We start from the raw sequence: 18,972 nt of genomic DNA, 5'->3' as shown, positions 1-18,972 counted from the left end.
GTGTCCACTAGAGGCTGGCTGCAGTACCTGGAGTGTCCACTAGAGGCTGGCAGCAGCAGCAGCACAGGAAGTCACATACACACCCATTCAAACAGCCTGTTTTTACAGCAGACATGAACATGTTTACAGCCTGCTTCAAAAAACCAAATAGGTGTGATTAGCTCATGTCTCCATCCACACACACTGTACGGGGGGAATGTTTTGATGACTCAGCAGTTTTGGTGTGTGTGTGGGTGCAGTGTTGTATAACTCATGGAGCTGCTGCCTCACACCTCCAGGTGTCTTTATTTATCTGAGCGGCTGATCAACACCTGAGTCGATGCTGCAGGATGAACTCTGAGCCGTCACGTCTCCTCACTGATACCTCGTCTGTTAGACGCGTGCACACGGAGCGCGCACACGGAGCGTGCACACGGAGCGTGCACACAGAGCGTGCACACGGAGCGTGCACACCTTTCAGCTGCCTGATGGGATGAAGACTGGAGACCAAGCAGCAGCTCTCTGTTGACTTGATTGACAGGTCAGCAGAGAGTGGAGGAGTCGGCCCCGGGCCTCAGATCTGCAGGTTCAGCTCACAGAGAGTGTCAGGCATCGACCTGGTCTCCTTTGTGATCCTCGCTCTGAACCCTGGAAGCTCTCTCCTCGTCCCTGCAGCTGTGTTTCAAGCTCCTCCCCCTTCACGCCCGCAGAGCGAGCCTCACAGCGCGCTCTGTGCTCACATTCATTATTTAAACTCCAGCTGAAGGGAAAGAAGAGTTTTCATTCATAAAACAAACCTTCATAATGACACGCTGCTCTGTCTGCTGTGACGCCTGACCTCTTCTGTTTGGAGACTTAAACAATCTCTGACGTCTTCCTTCAGATTCTGTTCTGTTTCAGAATCTGGTTTCAAAATCAAACAATATCAAAACCTGTGACCAGTGTCGAAGTCCTGGACACGATAAGAGTTTCATTCATCAAAGATGAAGGCAAGCTCCTGCACACTGTCTGAACTCTATAACATACACCGACATTTTACCACTGGAAACTTTAAAGGACCAATCAGAGAGCTGCTCTCTTCCTGTGTGATCAGACAGCCAATCAGAGAGCTGCTCTCTTCCTGTGTGATCATGAAGGAAACCTGCTGTGTTGAAGCTTCTCTTCAACAATGCAGCAGCCAGTATGTCCTCCTTCTAACTTTAGATTCTGCTCCTGAATGCTCTGGATCTGATTGGACCAGAGAAGGTAGGCGGGGCTTTGAAGGCCGTTTTGGACGCCCCTGGATTTGCCAGATATGAGAGCAGTTATCAGGTGGACAGGTGTTGCAGCGATGGAAGCGGGCAGTGGAACTGCTTCAGATAGAAGTGATTGTACCCGAGCTAAAAAGCCTCTGCATGTTTCTAATAAGCTCCAGCAGCAGAAAGCTGCTCAAACTAGGATCAATGTTGGAGATGAAACATGGAGAGAGGTTAGAACGCAGAAAGCTTTACAGACCCATGCAGAGCTGGCTAAACACTGAAGCTACAGTGTCTCTACATGCAGAGCTGGCTAAACACTGAAGCTACAGTGTCCACCACATGCAGAGCTGGCTAAACACTGAAGCTACAGTGTCCACCACATGCAGAGCTGGCTAAACACTGAAGCTACAGTGTCTCTACATGCAGAGCTGGCTAAACACTGAAGCTACAGTGTCCACCACATGCAGAGCTGGCTAAACACTGAAGCTACAGTGTCCTCCACATGCAGAGCTGGCTAAACACTGAAGCTACAGTGTCCACCACATGCAGAGCTGGCTAAACACTGAAGCTACAGTGTCCACCACATGCAGAGCTGGCTAAACACTGAAGCTACAGTGTCCACCACATGCAGAGCTGGCTAAACACTGAAGCTACAGTGTCCACCACATGCAGAGCTGGCTAAACACTGAAGCTACAGTGTCCACCACATGCAGAGCTGGCTAAACACTGAAGCTACAGTGTCTCTACATGCAGAGCTGGCTAAACACTGAAGCTACAGTGTCCACCACATGCAGAGCTGGCTAAACACTGAAGCTACAGTGTCCACCACATGCTGACCTGTGTGAGAGGAGGGGCGGAGCCAGCTCTCTGTGATGATTAGAGTTTAGACTGCAGTACTCATTTTAAACACTAGGGGGCGGAGCTACAGACTGCTCCTTTAAAGCTAATTTTCAGTGTATCGGTCATTAAAATAAGGGAGATCGTATCATTTTCAAACTGGAGGTCGCTGACTTGCTCGTGTTTTTCTGCGTTCAGACTGTCGATATCCACAAAGAGAAGGTGGCGAGGCGAGAGATCGGCATCTTGACGACCAACAAGAACACGACTCGCTCTCATAAGATCGTCGCTCCGCCCAATCCAGAGAGACCCGTACGCTACATCCGGAAACCCATCGACTACAGCGTGCTGGACGACATCGGACACGGAGTCAAGGTGGGAATAAAAATAAAAACATTGTTTATCAGAAATGTTTCAGGGGAATCAAATCTGTAAGAAACTCTGAGGAATAAAAACGATGCATGTTTTCTTGTTATCGGGGCGTCACGCTGTAGCGGCGTGCTGACTCAGTCCACCTGGCAGGTTTTTTTTTGGAGCGGGAGAAGCGCTGGCTCTGCTCGTGTGCTGCGTCTCCATGACAACAGTGTCTTTACCATCTCTGTCTGAGATGGTTTCCTTCACTCTGGGCATCAAACGGAGGATGTTTGTCTGGATGATGACGGCCTGGCTGTCACGGCTCCTATCAGGCGTGCGAGGAGGACGCGGTACGAGACACGAGACACAGGGGACAAAAACGCCACATTGAGATATTTGAAAAGAGCGTCAACAGTGGCGTCCTAAAACGTTGAAAGAGTTCCAGCTCTCGCTTGGAAAGCGGAGGCTGGGCGCTGCGTTTGACCGGCTGCTACTGCAAATGTTCTCTCGCCGTTGGACAGCGTGCAGGGAATCTGGCGCTCAGGAGAAAAACGCCAGGTGGACAACAAATGATAAATTCAGAGAGTTTGTCCTGCATGTTGGTGTTTGCTCTGCTCAGAGCTCGAAGTCTGTCACAGATTTATTCATCTCGTCTTTCTCTCTGACCTTTGACCTCTGACCTCTGCATGTATGCGTTTGCTCTGACATTAACCTGCACACTCTCTCTCCTCTCTCTCCTTCTGTCACTGACCGCTTCAGTGGTTGTTGAGGTTCAAGGTAAGGACACACAACACACCTGTACAATAAACATCAACACACCTGCACAATAAACAACACACCTGTACAATAAACAACACACCTGTACAATAAACATCAACACACCTGCACAATAAACAACACACCTGTACAATAAACAACACACCTGCACAATAAACAACACACCTGTACAATAAACAACAACACACCTGTACAATAAACAACACACCTGTACAATAAACAACAACACACCTGTACAATAAACAACACACCTGTACAATAAACAACAACACACCTGTACAATAAACAACACACCTGTACAATAAACCACAACACACCTGTACAATAAACAACACACCTGTACAATAAACAACACACCTGTACAATAAACAACACACCTGTACAATAAACATCAACACACCTGTACAATAAACAACACACCTGTACAATAAACAACAACACACCTGCACAATAAACACACCTGTACAATAAACAACACACCTGTACAATAAACATCAACACACCTGTACAATAAACAACACACCTGTACAATAAACAACACACCTGTACAATAAACAACACACCTGTACAATAAACAACACACCTGTACAATAAACATCAACACACCTGTACAATAAACAACACACCTGTACAATAAACAACAACACACCTGCACAATAAACACACCTGTACAATAAACAACACACCTGTACAATAAACATCAACACACCTGTACAATAAACAACACACCTGTACAATAAACATCAACACACCTGTACAATAAACAACAACACACCTGCACAATAAACACACCTGTACAATAAACAACACACCTGTACAATAAACAACAACACACCTGCACAATAAACAACAACACACCTGCACAATAAACAACAACACACCTGTACAATAAACAACAACACACCTGCACAATAAACAACAACACACCTGCACAATAAACAACAACACACCTGTACAATAAACAACAACACACCTGCACAATAAACACACCTGCACAATAAACACACCTGTACAATAAACATCAACACACCTGTACAATAAACAACAACACACCTGCACAATAAACAACAACACACCTGCACAATAAACACACCTGCACAATAAACACACCTGTACAATAAACATCAACACACCTGTACAATAAACAACAACACACCTGCACAATAAACAACAACACACCTGCACAATAAACATCAACACACCTGCACAATAAACAACAACACACCTGCACAATAAACAACACACCTGCACAATAAACATCAACACACCTGCACAATAAACAACAACACACCTGTACAATAAACAACAACACACCTGTACAATAAACATCAACACACCTGCACAATAAACAACACACCTGCACAGTAAACAACAACACACCTGCACAATAAACACACCTGTACAATAAACACACCTGTACAATAAACACACCTGCACAATAAACATCAACACACCTGCACAATAAACAACAACACACCTGTACAATAAACAACAACACACCTGTACAATAAACATCAACACACCTGCACAATAAACAACAACACACCTGCACAATAAACAACAACACACCTGCACAATAAACAACACACCTGCACAATAAACAACAACACACCTGTACAATAAACAACAACACACCTGCACAATAAACACACCTGTACAATAAACACACCTGTACAATAAACATCAACACACCTGTACAATAAACATCAACACACCTGCACAGTAAACAACACACCTGCACAATAAACAACAACACACCTGCACAATAAACAACACACCTGCACAATAAACAACAACACACCTGCACAATAAACACACCTGTACAATAAAAATCAACACACCTGTACAATAAACATCAACACACCTGCACAATAAACACACCTGTACAATAAACACACCTGTACAATAAACATCAACACACCTGCACAATAAACACACCTGTACAATAAACACACCTGTACAATAAACACACCTGTACAATAAACATCAACACACCTGTACAATAAACATCAACACACCTGCACAATAAACACACCTGTACAATAAACACACCTGTACAATAAACACACCTGTACAATAAACATCAACACACCTGCACAATAAACACACCTGCACAATAAACATCAACACACCTGTACAATAAACAACAACACACCTGTACAATAAACATCAACACACCTGCACAATAAACAACAACACACCTGTACAATAAACAACACACCTGCACAATAAACACACCTGCACAATAAACACACCTGTACAATAAACAACACACCTGTACAATAAACAACAACACACCTGTACAATAAACATCAACACACCTGCACAATAAACACACCTGTACAATAAACAACACACCTGCACAATAAACAACAACACACCTGCACAATAAACACACCTGCACAATAAACACACCTGTACAATAAACATCAACACACCTGTACAATAAACAACAACACACCTGCACAATAAACAACAACACACCTGCACAATAAACACACCTGCACAATAAACACACCTGTACAATAAACATCAACACACCTGTACAATAAACAACAACACACCTGCACAATAAACAACAACACACCTGCACAATAAACATCAACACACCTGCACAATAAACAACAACACACCTGCACAATAAACAACACACCTGCACAATAAACATCAACACACCTGCACAATAAACAACAACACACCTGTACAATAAACAACAACACACCTGTACAATAAACATCAACACACCTGCACAATAAACAACACACCTGCACAGTAAACAACAACACACCTGCACAATAAACACACCTGTACAATAAACACACCTGTACAATAAACACACCTGCACAATAAACATCAACACACCTGCACAATAAACAACAACACACCTGTACAATAAACAACAACACACCTGTACAATAAACATCAACACACCTGCACAATAAACAACAACACACCTGCACAATAAACAACAACACACCTGCACAATAAACAACACACCTGCACAATAAACAACAACACACCTGTACAATAAACAACAACACACCTGCACAATAAACACACCTGTACAATAAACACACCTGTACAATAAACATCAACACACCTGTACAATAAACATCAACACACCTGCACAGTAAACAACACACCTGCACAATAAACAACAACACACCTGCACAATAAACAACACACCTGCACAATAAACAACAACACACCTGCACAATAAACACACCTGTACAATAAAAATCAACACACCTGTACAATAAACATCAACACACCTGCACAATAAACACACCTGTACAATAAACACACCTGTACAATAAACATCAACACACCTGCACAATAAACACACCTGTACAATAAACACACCTGTACAATAAACACACCTGTACAATAAACATCAACACACCTGTACAATAAACATCAACACACCTGCACAATAAACAACACACCTGCACAGTAAACAACAACACACCTGCACAATAAACACACCTGTACAATAAACACACCTGTACAATAAACACACCTGCACAATAAACATCAACACACCTGCACAATAAACAACAACACACCTGTACAATAAACAACAACACACCTGTACAATAAACATCAACACACCTGCACAATAAACAACAACACACCTGCACAATAAACAACAACACACCTGCACAATAAACAACACACCTGCACAATAAACAACAACACACCTGTACAATAAACAACAACACACCTGCACAATAAACACACCTGTACAATAAACACACCTGTACAATAAACATCAACACACCTGTACAATAAACATCAACACACCTGCACAGTAAACAACACACCTGCACAATAAACAACAACACACCTGCACAATAAACAACACACCTGCACAATAAACAACAACACACCTGCACAATAAACACACCTGTACAATAAAAATCAACACACCTGTACAATAAACATCAACACACCTGCACAATAAACACACCTGTACAATAAACACACCTGTACAATAAACATCAACACACCTGCACAATAAACACACCTGTACAATAAACACACCTGTACAATAAACACACCTGTACAATAAACATCAACACACCTGTACAATAAACATCAACACACCTGCACAATAAACACACCTGTACAATAAACACACCTGTACAATAAACACACCTGTACAATAAACATCAACACACCTGCACAATAAACACACCTGCACAATAAACATCAACACACCTGTACAATAAACAACAACACACCTGTACAATAAACATCAACACACCTGCACAATAAACAACAACACACCTGTACAATAAACAACACACCTGCACAATAAACACACCTGCACAATAAACACACCTGTACAATAAACAACACACCTGTACAATAAACAACAACACACCTGTACAATAAACATCAACACACCTGCACAATAAACACACCTGTACAATAAACAACACACCTGCACAATAAACAACAACACACCTGCACAATAAACAACACACCTGCACAATAAACAACAACACACCTGCACAATAAACACACCTGTACAATAAACAACACACCTGCACAATAAACAACACACCTGCACAATAAACAACAACACACCTGCACAATAAACAACAACACACCTGCACAATAAACACACCTGTACAATAAACAACACACCTGTACAATAAACAACAACACACCTGCACAATAAACAACAACACACCTGTACAATAAACAACACACCTGTACAATAAACAACACACCTGCACAATAAACAACAACACACCTGTACAATAAACAACACACCTGCACAATAAACACACCTGCACAATAAACAACACACCTGTACAATAAACAACACACCTGCACAATAAACAACAACACACCTGTACAATAAACAACAACACACCTGCACAATAAACAACACACCTGCACAATAAACAACACACCTGCACAATAAACAACAACACACCTGTACAATAAACAACACACCTGCACAATAAACAACACACCTGTACAATAAACAACACACCTGCACAATAAACAACAACACACCTGTACAATAAACAACAACACACCTGCACAATAAACAACACACCTGCACAATAAACAACAACACACCTGTACAATAAACAACAACACACCTGCACAATAAACAACACACCTGCACAATAAACAACACACCTGCACAATAAACAACACACCTGCACAATAAACAACAACACACCTGCACAATAAACAACAACACACCTGCACAATAAACAACACACCTGCACAATAAACAACACACCTGCACAATAAACAACAACACACCTGCACAGCAAACAACACACCTGCACAGCAAACAACAACACACCTGCACAATAAACAACAACACACCTGTACAATAAACAACAACACACCTGCACAATAAACAACAACACACCTGCACAATAAACACACCTGCACAATAAACAACACACCTGCACAATAAACAACAACACACCTGTACAATAAACACACCTGCACAATAAACAACACACCTGCACAATAAACAACAACACACCTGTACAATAAACATCAACACACCTGTACAATAAACAACACACCTGTACAATAAACAACAACACACCTGTACAATAAACATCAACACACCTGTACAATAAACAACAACACACCTGTACAATAACCAACACACCTGCACAATAAACATCAACACACCTGTACAATAAACAACAACACACCTGCACAATAAACAACAACACACCTGCACAGTAAACAACAACACACCTGCACAGTAAACAACACACCTGCACAGTAAACATCAACACACCTGCACAGTAAACATCAACACACCTGCACAGTAAACATCAACACACCTGCACAATAAACATCAACACACCTGTACAATAAACATCAACACACCTGCACAGTAAACATCAACACACCTGCACAGTAAACATCAACACACCTGCACAGTAAACATCAACACACCTGCACAGTAAACATCAACACACCTGTACAATAAACATCAACACACCTGCACAGTAAACATCAACACACCTGTACAATAAACATCAACACACCTGCACAGTAAACATCAACACACCTGCACAATAAACAACAACACACCTGCACAATAAACAACAACACACCTGCACAATAAACATCAACACACCTGCACAGTAAACAACACACCTGCACAATAAACAACAACACACCTGTACAATAAACATCAACACACCTGCACAGTAAACATCAACACACCTGTACAATAAACATCAACACACCTGCACAGTAAACATCAACACACCTGTACAATAAACATCAACACACCTGCACAGTAAACATCAACACACCTGCACAATAAACAACAACACACCTGCACAATAAACAACAACACACCTGCACAATAAACATCAACACACCTGCACAGTAAACAACACACCTGCACAATAAACAACAACACACCTGTACAATAAACATCAACACACCTGCACAGTAAACAACAACACACCTGCACAATAAACATCAACACACCTGCACAGTAAACATCAACACACCTGCACAATAAACATCAACACACCTGCACAATAAACATCAACACACCTGCACAATAAACATCAACACACCTGCACAATAAACATCAACACACCTGCACAATAAACAACAACACACCTGTACAATAAACATCAACACACCTGCACAGTAAACATCAACACACCTGCACAATAAACAACAACACACCTGCACAGTAAACACACCTGCACAGTAAACAACAACACACCTGCACAGTAAACACACCTGCACAGTAAACAACAACACACCTGCACAGTAAACATCAACACACCTGTACAGTAAACATCAACACACCTGTACAGTAAACACACCTGCACAGTAAACAACACACCTGCACAGTAAACACACCTGCACAGTAAACACACCTGCACAGTAAACAACACACCTGCACAGTAAACACACCTGCACAGTAAACACACCTGCACAGTAAACAACACACCTGCACAGTAAACACACCTGCACAGTAAACAACACCTCCACAGTAAACAACACACCTGCACAGTAAACATCAACACACCTGCACAGTAAACATCAACACACCTGCACAGTAAACACACCTGCACAGTAAACACACCTGCACAGTAAACAACAACACACCTGCACAGTAAACAACAACACACCTGCACAGTAAACACACCTGCACAGTAAACACACCTGCACAGTAAACACACCTGCACAGTAAACGATGTAGCACCTGTGGTCTAACCTGGTTGGATAGATCGGTCTAACAGAGACTCACACAGAGGAGTCGGTGTTGGGTTGAACAGTTTATCTCTTTAATGCCTTCTTAGCATAAAAACCATTTACAGTGATGATGTTTGTAAACACAGGAAAACAAAAACAAAACCAAAAGCAAATATTCTTTCGAGTTGGACTGTGAGTCCTCCTCCATGAAGAGGAAGTGTGAGAAAAGTTCAACGTGCAAAAGAGTTCAGCTTTGGGAAAAATTCCAGAGGTGTTCAATGTCTACAACAATATATAATCAAAATGTACGGAAATAACTCTAATACATTCAAAATGAAATGCTGTGTATCATCATGTCTTTCAATGAATCACCATGTTATGCTATTTTAGCAATACATGAATTATTTATCTTTTTAAACCGTTTTACTCTTAATATTTCCTTTCTTTACACTATTTAAATAAAGATTTGCATTTTAAAACAGGAAAATGAATTAAATTATATTTACTGTTACACATAACTAGTGCATTTTAATTCTGCTTTAAACCTTTGAAGTGGTGCTCCTCTGAACGATACCTTAGCATTGTAATTAGCATTCGCTAGCTTCTAGCATACAGTGACTCATCAAATTAAACAGACTAATACAGTAGATTAGCATGTAGCAACTCGCGTTAGCATCCCGCGTTAGCATTAGCGATCTTTTTTCAAAACATAAACAATGACATAAAGTACACCACAATACAGTGTTAGCTTAATAAAGACATCTCGTAAATACATTTGACCCTTTAGTAAACATATCTTAATTTAAACAGCTTATATTGGTCACCAGAGAGGCTAGCACAACATTATGCTAACATGATGCTAACATGCAACACGAGCTCAAACTCACCGGAGACTCATAGAAACCAAAGCTGTCGTCCTCAGGTTCACAGCGTGTTTCTGCTAGAAAGAGCGAATTTATTAACATCAGAATATTCCTGAGCCGAGATTAATCACGGTTTTATATTTATTTTACAGTGATCATACCGGGAAAAGTTCCGCCTGCTTGTGGCTGTGAACCTCACGTGCGCAGGGTGATTGACATTACAGTCTTTGTGATTGACAGGTCACTAAGTAGCAACGTCACTACGCTCTCTACTGCTGCTGCTCGGCGGCACGCGCCCTCTACTGGGCAAATAGGATATTACACCTATTTATAAACAGCAGGTTTAGTAGCCTTATATTTCATATAGGTTACAACAACAACCGTTTAAAGTTTTAATCAGAGAAGTATTGATTTTATATATAAAGGGTATAAAGTTACTCCTCTTCCATCCTGGTCTTTACAGATCACACATGAAGGGGGCGTGGCTCTGCACAAACCATCAGAGCAGTGTTGATGTAAAGACTCACCTGTTGTTTGTTCTCTGCAGGTTAACGGTCAGCAGAACACAAAACTGTCCAGGTCCAACCCCCCCACACAGAAACCACCCAGCCCCCCCAGGGCGGGCAAGGGCATCCTAGGGTACGTACTCCACCTAGCACACGCACACACACACACACACACACACACACACACACACACACACACTCCTGTTAACCCTTCTCTCTCAGCATGAATCTGTTTGTGGTTTCAGGTGAATAAAGTCACCTGAAGTTTAGTCCTGGGTTTTTTTCTTGGTTTGTTCTGGGACAAACACGCCCACCTCCACAGGAGCACACGTGTGTCCATGTCGTCACTGACGGGGAGATAAGTGTGTGTGTGTGTGTGTGTTTGACTGTGTCACAGGTTTTTTAGCGAGTGTCTGTCTCTTTTGGGACGATAAAGCACAATGCGATGAATTAGATAAGACAGAGAGGGATGACATCACACACACACACACACACACACACACACACACACACACACACACACACACACACACACACACACAGTCTGAAACACAGTGCTCAGAGGAAAAAGAGTAACCTCATGCGTTGTGAAAGCTTGTTGTGTTCTCTCCCCTCAAACATCTAGGTCACCCAGCTGTGTCGCCCCCCTCCTCCTCCCCCTCTCCTCCTCCCCCTCCTCCTCCTCCTCCTCCTCCTCCCTCTCCTCCTCCTCCTCCTCCTCCCTCTCCTCCTCCTCCCTCTCCTCCTCCTCCCTCCCCTCCTCCTCCTCCTCTCCTCCTCCTCCTCCCTCCTCCCCTCCTCCTCCTCCTCCCTCTCCCCCTCCTCCTCCTCCTCCTCCTCCTCCTCCTCCCTCCCCCCGTCGTCTCCTCCTCCTCCTCCTCCTCCTCCCTCCCCCCGCTCCTCCTCCTCCTCCTCCTCCTCCCTCCCCCCGTCGTCTCCTCCTCCTCCTCCTCCCTCCCCCCGCTCCTCCTCCTCCTCCTCCTCCCTCTCCTCCCCCTCCTCCTCCCTCTCCTCCTCCCCCTCTCCTCCTCCTCCCTCTCCTCTTCCTCCCCCTCTCCTCCTCCCCCTCTCCTCCTCCTCCCTCTCCTCCTCCTCCTCCCTCTCCTCCCTCTCCTCTTCCTCCCCCTCTCCTCCTCCCCCTCTCCTCCTCCTCCCTCTCCTCCTCCTCCTCCCTCTCCTCCCTCTCCTCTTCCTCCCCCTCTCCTCCTCCCCCTCTCCTCCTCCTCCCTCTCCTCCTCCTCCCTCTCCTCCTCCTCCCCCTCTCCTCCTCCTCCCTCTTGGTTGGTCTGTTAGGTGTTGAGCAGAGAGAGGACTCAGTCGTCTCCTGACGCTCTGACACACAGTGAGCACAGGTGGAGGTGCTCAGAGAGCCAGCTGGCCTCTGAACACCTGAAGCCTCCTGTCGTCCTGTTTCTTCCTGTTTCCTGTTTGTTACCTGCTGATCAGCCGGCTGCTCACCAACCACCAACCTTCATCATCAGCCAAAACAGTTCAGACGCCCACAGCGCCAAAAAAACAAGGAAGCAAAGAATAAAACGAAAAGTATGATGAGTGTGCAGAGGGACACACACACACACACACACACACACACACACACACATACACACACACACACACACACACACACACACACACACACACACACACACACACACACACACACACACACACACACACACAGCAGGGACTTGGCATCACGCTTCACTCGACAGTCCTGCTGTCATCCCACACGAACAACAACACCCAGAATCCCACTCACACTCTCCCTCCCTCTCTCACTCTCTCTCTCTCCCCCCTCCCTCTTCCTCTCTCTCTCTCTCACTCTCTCTCTCCCTCCCTCTTCCTCTCTCTCTCTCTCTCTCCCTCTCTCTCTCTCTCTCTCTCTCTGAGCCGTTCATTTGAAGCGACAGAAACACAGAGGTGTTGATGATCCTTCGTCACACGATGCTGCTGAAGATGACAAGTGTCCGTCTGTGTGAAGCTCCTTTAACTCTCTGTATATGTGCTGATTCTGTTTGACTCTTCTGCTCTTTGTGCTGCAACACAAAGTGAGAGCTGCAGCGCCCCCCTGTGGCTCCTCGCACACATGACATGTAGTCTGTTTTTATTTATGACTCCAAACATGGAGAGAGCAGAAACTGAGACTGAGGCAGCAGCAGGTTCTCTGTTTGTCTCCTTCACACGCTCACCTTTATGCATGTACAGGAAGAACTCCCCCTACAGGACACTGGAGCCGGTGCGCCCCCCAGTGGTGCCCAATGATTACGTCTCCAGTCCCACCAGAAACAACATGCAGCAGCTCGCCAGTCCGGCTCGCACCGCCACCCTCAACCATCGACCCCGCACTTACAGGTAGACGGGGATCGAACACAGCTGCTGGAACGGGACGCTCTCTCAGCTTCACTCATGCTTTCCATCTGTCCATGATTTCATCATCACGAGCAAATATTCTGGACTCGTGTGTCGACGAGCTAAAGACCAGATTCAGCTTTTAACTGCTCTGAATCTTTGCTCGTCTCTCGTTTCTCTTCGTTCTTCATCCGACGCTCTAACTCTGTGCTTCCATCCTCACAGCTTCTACTAACCTCTGCTCTCACTCACTTCCTGTCTCTGGCTCCTGATGACAACATGAGCTCCTCCTCTGCTCTCACTCACTTCCTGTCTCTGGCTCCTGATGACAACATGAGCTCGTCCTCTGCTCTCACTCACTTCCTGTCTCTGGCTCCTGATGACAACATGAGCTCCTCCTCTGCTCTCACTCACTTCCTGTCTCTGGCTCCTGATGACAACATGAGCTCGTCCTGTGTGAGCAGGCCGAGCTGCTGCTGGATGGGAAACAAGACGATTAAGTTCTTTCAAAATAAAGGAGAAGCCGAACGTTTGATTATTTAAATGTTTGACTCACATGACGTCAGTCTCTGCCGTCCAATCACAGCTCTGATACAGAGAATATTTCCCATCCAATCAGCTTCTCTGTCTGCTCCTGAGCCAATCAGATTCTGTGTTTGCAGCTCGACTCGACTCTCGTTTGTCTCCTTCAGTTTATCCGTGTTATCACGTCTTTCTAACCACGAAGGTCAAAGAGTCGACTTGTCGTAGAAGTAACACTGTGTGTGTGTGTGTGTGTGTGTGTGTGTGTGTGTGTGTGTGTGTGTGTGTACAGTGGCAGCAGTGGGGGCAGTCACCCCAGCAGCAGCAGTCGCAGCAGCAGCAGAGAGAACAGCGGGAGCGGCTGTGTGGGCGTTCCCATCGCCGTGCCGACGCCCTCACCGCCCTCCACCTTCCCAGGTAACACACACACACACACACACACACACACACACACACACACACACGTTCTTCCTGACTGCATGGGAATGTTTTTGTCTTTCACAGCTCGTCGTCTTCAGATTCTTTGATGTAATATTTGTTTTGTTGTAACTTCCTTCCTTCCTTCCTTCCTTCCTTCCCTCCTTCTTTCCTTCCTTCCTTCCTTCCTTCCTTCCTTCCTTCCTTCCTTCCTTCCTTCCCTCCTTCTTTCCTTCCTTCCTTCCTTCCCTCCCTTCCTTCCTTCCCTCCTTCCTTCCTCCCTCCCTCCCTCCTTCTTTCCTTCCTTCCTTCCTTCCTTCCTTCCTTCCTTCCTTCCTTCCTTCCTTCCCTCCTTCCTCCCTCCTTCCTTCCTTCCTTCCTTCTTTCCTTCCTTCCTTCCCTCCTTCCTCCCTCCTTCCTTCCTTCCTTCCTTCCTTCCTTCCTTCCCTCCTTCCTCCCTCCTTCCTTCCTTCCTTCTTTCTTTCTTTCCTTCCTTCCTTCTTTCTTTCCTTCCTTCCTTCCTTCCTTCCTTCCTTCCTTCCTTCCTTCCTTCCCTCCCTCCCTCCCTCCTTCCTTCCCTCCCTCCTTCCTTCCTTCTTTCTTTCCTTCCTTCCTTCCTTCCTTCCTTCCTTCCTTCCTTCCTTCCTTCCTTCCCTCCCTCCCTCCCTCCTTCCCTCCCTCCCTCCTTCCTTCCTCCCTTCCTCCCTCCCTCCCTCCCTCCTTCCTTCCTTCCTTCCCTTCCTTCCTTCCTTCCTTCCTTCCTTCCTCCCTCCCTCCCTCCTTCCTTCCTCCCTTCCTCCCTCCCTCCCTCCCTCCTTCCTTCCTTCCTTCCTTCCTTCCCTTCCTTCCTTCCTCCCTCCCTCCCTCCCTCCCTCCTTCTTTCCTTCCTTTCCTCATTCTTGAAGTCTCCCCGACTGCTGGACCTGCTAGCTCCTCGTCCACTGCTCCTAACTCCTCCCCCTCCCCTTCACCCACTCCCTCCTCCTTCTCCTCTTCCTCCTCCACCGCCACCTTAACACATCCAAACGCTCCTCTGCCTCCAAACTCGCCCTCACAGCACGCCGACTCCTCACCGCCAACAAACTCACAACCACCTGCACCCACCAGCCCCTCCCCGTCCTCTAACCCCGCCCCCGCCACGCCTCAGCTCCAATCAGATGCTTTGCCTGCAGAGCTGTCTCCTCTCCTTCCTCCTGCTCCTCCCTCTCCACTCTCCTCCTCCTCCTCACCTCCTGCTGACGGTGAGTCTCCTCCTCCTCCACCTGACAGGAAGTAGATATTAATGTTGAGTTTCTTATCAAATCAAATGATAGATTCCTGTTTGTTACCGTGGCAACAAAACAAAGACACCATCTTGGCTCCTCCCCCAGGTCCCATCGTCCCTCAGTTCTTCAGTATGAACCGTCCCGAGCCTCGACCGCACACTCCTCAGGTCGGGGGGTCTCTGCCGTACCGCCGCCCGCCCTCTGTGACCGGCCAGCCAATCGTAGCTCAGAACCAGGTCAACGGGGGTCCCTACTTCAACCAAAGCCCAGGTAGCAGCTCTAACGCAGGGCGCTGCGCCTCCTGCAGGTTTACATGTGAACATGAGCTGAGTCAAGTCTGATCTTTGTTTCAGCGTCTCCTCCGCCTCCCTCCGCCCTGCAGTTCACTCCACAGCTCCCTCTCATGGGGTTTGTTGCTCGAGTTCAAGAGTCCAGTAAGTCGAGACGTTTCATAAAGCAGAAAAATCATGAAAGAGTCTTCTGATGCTTCCACTTCCTGTTTGATTCATCTCCATGCTCGCACGTCTGCTCTCTCCTCCAGTCTCAGACTCCTCTCCTCCCGCTCTTATTCCTCACCCGGCCGCCGCTGACAGCCAACCAACGCCTGAGGAGACTCCGCCCACTCCTCAGCCGCTGGAGGACGGACAGGAGGAGGAGGACTCGGCCGTGGTGGAGTACAGCGACCCGTACGCTGAAGAAGACCCTCCGTGGGCCCCCAGGAGCTACCTGGAGAAAGGTGAGCTGCTGTGTGGATGATCGGCTCAGGGTCAACTCACCTGCATCATTCATATTAATGGATGTGTGTCGCCCCCTAGTGGTGGCCATCTACGACTACTCAGCGGACAAAGAGGACGAGCTGTCGTTCCAGGAAGGAGCCATCATCTACGTCATCAAGAAGAACGAAGACGGCTGGTACGAAGGAGTGATGAACGCCACCACCGGCCTCTTCCCCGGGAACTACGTCGAGTCCATCATGCACTACGCAGACTGAGTGTGTGTGTGTGTGTGTGTGTGTCTGCAGACTGAGTGTGTGTGTGTGTGTCTGCAGACTGAGTGTGTGTGTGTGTGTCTGCAGACTGAGTGTGTGTGTGTGTGTGTGTGTGTGTGTGTCTGCAGACTGAGTGTGTGTGTGTGTGTGTCTGCAGACTGAGTGCGTGTGTGTGTGTGTGTGTGTGTCTGCAGACTGAGTGTGTGTGTGTGTGTGTGTGTGTGTGTGTGTCTGCAGACTGAGTGTGTGTGTGTGTGTGTGTCTGCAGACTGAGTGTGTGTGTGTGTGTGTGTGTGTGTGTCTGCAGACTGTGTGTGTGTGTGTGTGTGTCTGCAGACTGAGTGTGTGTGTGTGTGTGTGTCTGCAGACTGAGTGTGTGTGTGTGTGTGTGTCTGCAGACTGAGTGTGTGTGTGTGTGTCTGCAGACTGAGTGTGTGTGTGTGTGTCTGCAGACTGAGTGTGTGTGTCTGCAGACTGAGTGTGTGTGTGTGTGTGTCTGCAGACCGTGTGTGTGTGTGTGTCTGCAGACTGAGTGTGTGTGTCTGCAGACTGAGTGTGTGTGTGTGTGTGTCTGCAGACTGAGTGTGTGTGTGTGTGTGTGTCTGCAGACTGAGTGTGTGTGTGTGTGTGTCTGCAGACTGAGTGTGTGTGTGTGTGTGTGTGTGTCTGCAGACGGTGTGTGTGTGTGTCTGAGGTGAAGCCTCACAGGTTTGAGCTCGTCCCTGTTGAACAGAGTTTCAGACGACACTCATTAAAAAACATCCAGATCACTAAAAACAAATGAAGACACAAACGATGACATCATGACGATGACATCATGACGATGACATCATGACGATGACATCATGACGATGACATCATGACGTCTCTGATTTCACTAAGTAGGATTTTAAATGTTTCTCCTCCACGTCCGACCCCTCTTTATCTCCTCCGTGTGTTAAACTGAAGTTATTATAAGATTATTATTATAAATACTATTATTATTATTCTGATCAGAGACAGAAGCTTTAGCAATAACACTAAGAGCACAGCCATGTGTTGAATCGTGAAGCCATAACGTCGAGCTTTAAAACCTTTTCATGTTCTTTATGGTCACAGCTTGTTTAAAGCTTCAGACGTGACGAGGACGAGGAAGAAGAAGAAGAAACATGTTTTACTCTGAAACATCAGAACAAAACAGAAAATCAAGGATTCATTAAAGGTGCTCTGTGGAGTTTTTGGCCACTAGGGGTGCTATAGAGTGATGTTTTTCTCCTGTTTGTTTCACCATTCACCGTTACAGCAGCTCATTATTTCTGCTCATCAACATGGTCATGGCGTGCACGTACAGCTGATTAAACACATCGTCCTCTAAGCCTCCCTTTAACTCATAAGCTCCGCCCCCTGTCTGATCCCTGAGCCTCTCCTTGTGGTGAAGTGGACCTGACCGAGCTGCCTTCTGGACAGTTTGGACCTGTTGCCAGTTTATAAAGTTTACAGTGTGTCTGCCTGCATGCCTGAAATATAACTGATGATTTTATTCACCGTGTTTTTACAGATTTTACTTTCTGATTGTGTTTTTTATACGTTCATGCTCTTTGAGATTTGTGATGTTTCAGTGCTGTTTGGTTGTGATGAAGGTGGATCATTTTGTGCCATATGTGGGAGTGTTGTGAACGC

At 45.8% G+C, this 18,972-nt stretch overlaps 1 protein-coding gene and 1 long non-coding RNA gene across 5 annotated transcripts in view; one reads left to right on the top strand and one right to left on the bottom strand.

Annotated features, from left to right (window-relative positions):
- LOC306832409 (abl interactor 2-like) overlaps positions 1-17,806 on the top strand; it is a 28,120-nt gene extending 10,314 nt beyond the window's left edge. The window contains exons 3-12 of one of the 4 annotated variants that reach the window (XM_079357063.1): positions 2,253-2,429; positions 3,168-3,185; positions 11,814-11,905; positions 13,978-14,124; positions 14,936-15,060; positions 15,966-16,301; positions 16,431-16,595; positions 16,679-16,759; positions 16,867-17,061; positions 17,141-17,806. In XM_079357063.1, coding sequence (XP_079213189.1) covers positions 2,253-2,429; positions 3,168-3,185; positions 11,814-11,905; positions 13,978-14,124; positions 14,936-15,060; positions 15,966-16,301; positions 16,431-16,595; positions 16,679-16,759; positions 16,867-17,061; positions 17,141-17,316 — 1,512 coding nt within the window. In that variant the 3' untranslated portion in view covers positions 17,317-17,806. The remainder of the gene's footprint in view (positions 1-2,252; positions 2,430-3,167; positions 3,186-11,813; positions 11,906-13,977; positions 14,125-14,935; positions 15,061-15,965; positions 16,302-16,430; positions 16,596-16,678; positions 16,760-16,866; positions 17,062-17,140) is intronic. The other 3 variants (XM_079357064.1, XM_079357065.1, XM_079357066.1) reach the window with 3 other exon arrangements.
- Positions 3,001-11,660, bottom strand: LOC306832428. Its single transcript, XR_013780227.1, has 3 exons — positions 11,428-11,660; positions 11,291-11,340; positions 3,001-3,204 (listed from the first exon to the last, which is right to left on the bottom strand). It is a non-coding gene; the product is annotated as an uncharacterized lncRNA (long non-coding RNA).
- Positions 17,807-18,972: the final 1,166 nt, after the last annotated feature.

The sequence above is a fragment of the Symphodus melops genome (genome assembly GCF_947650265.1).
Source record: "Symphodus melops genome assembly, chromosome: 12".
Lineage (NCBI taxonomy): Eukaryota > Metazoa > Chordata > Actinopteri > Labriformes > Labridae > Symphodus > Symphodus melops.
Note: the sequence above shows the minus strand (reverse complement) of the source record. Positions and strands in the feature narration are given on the sequence as shown.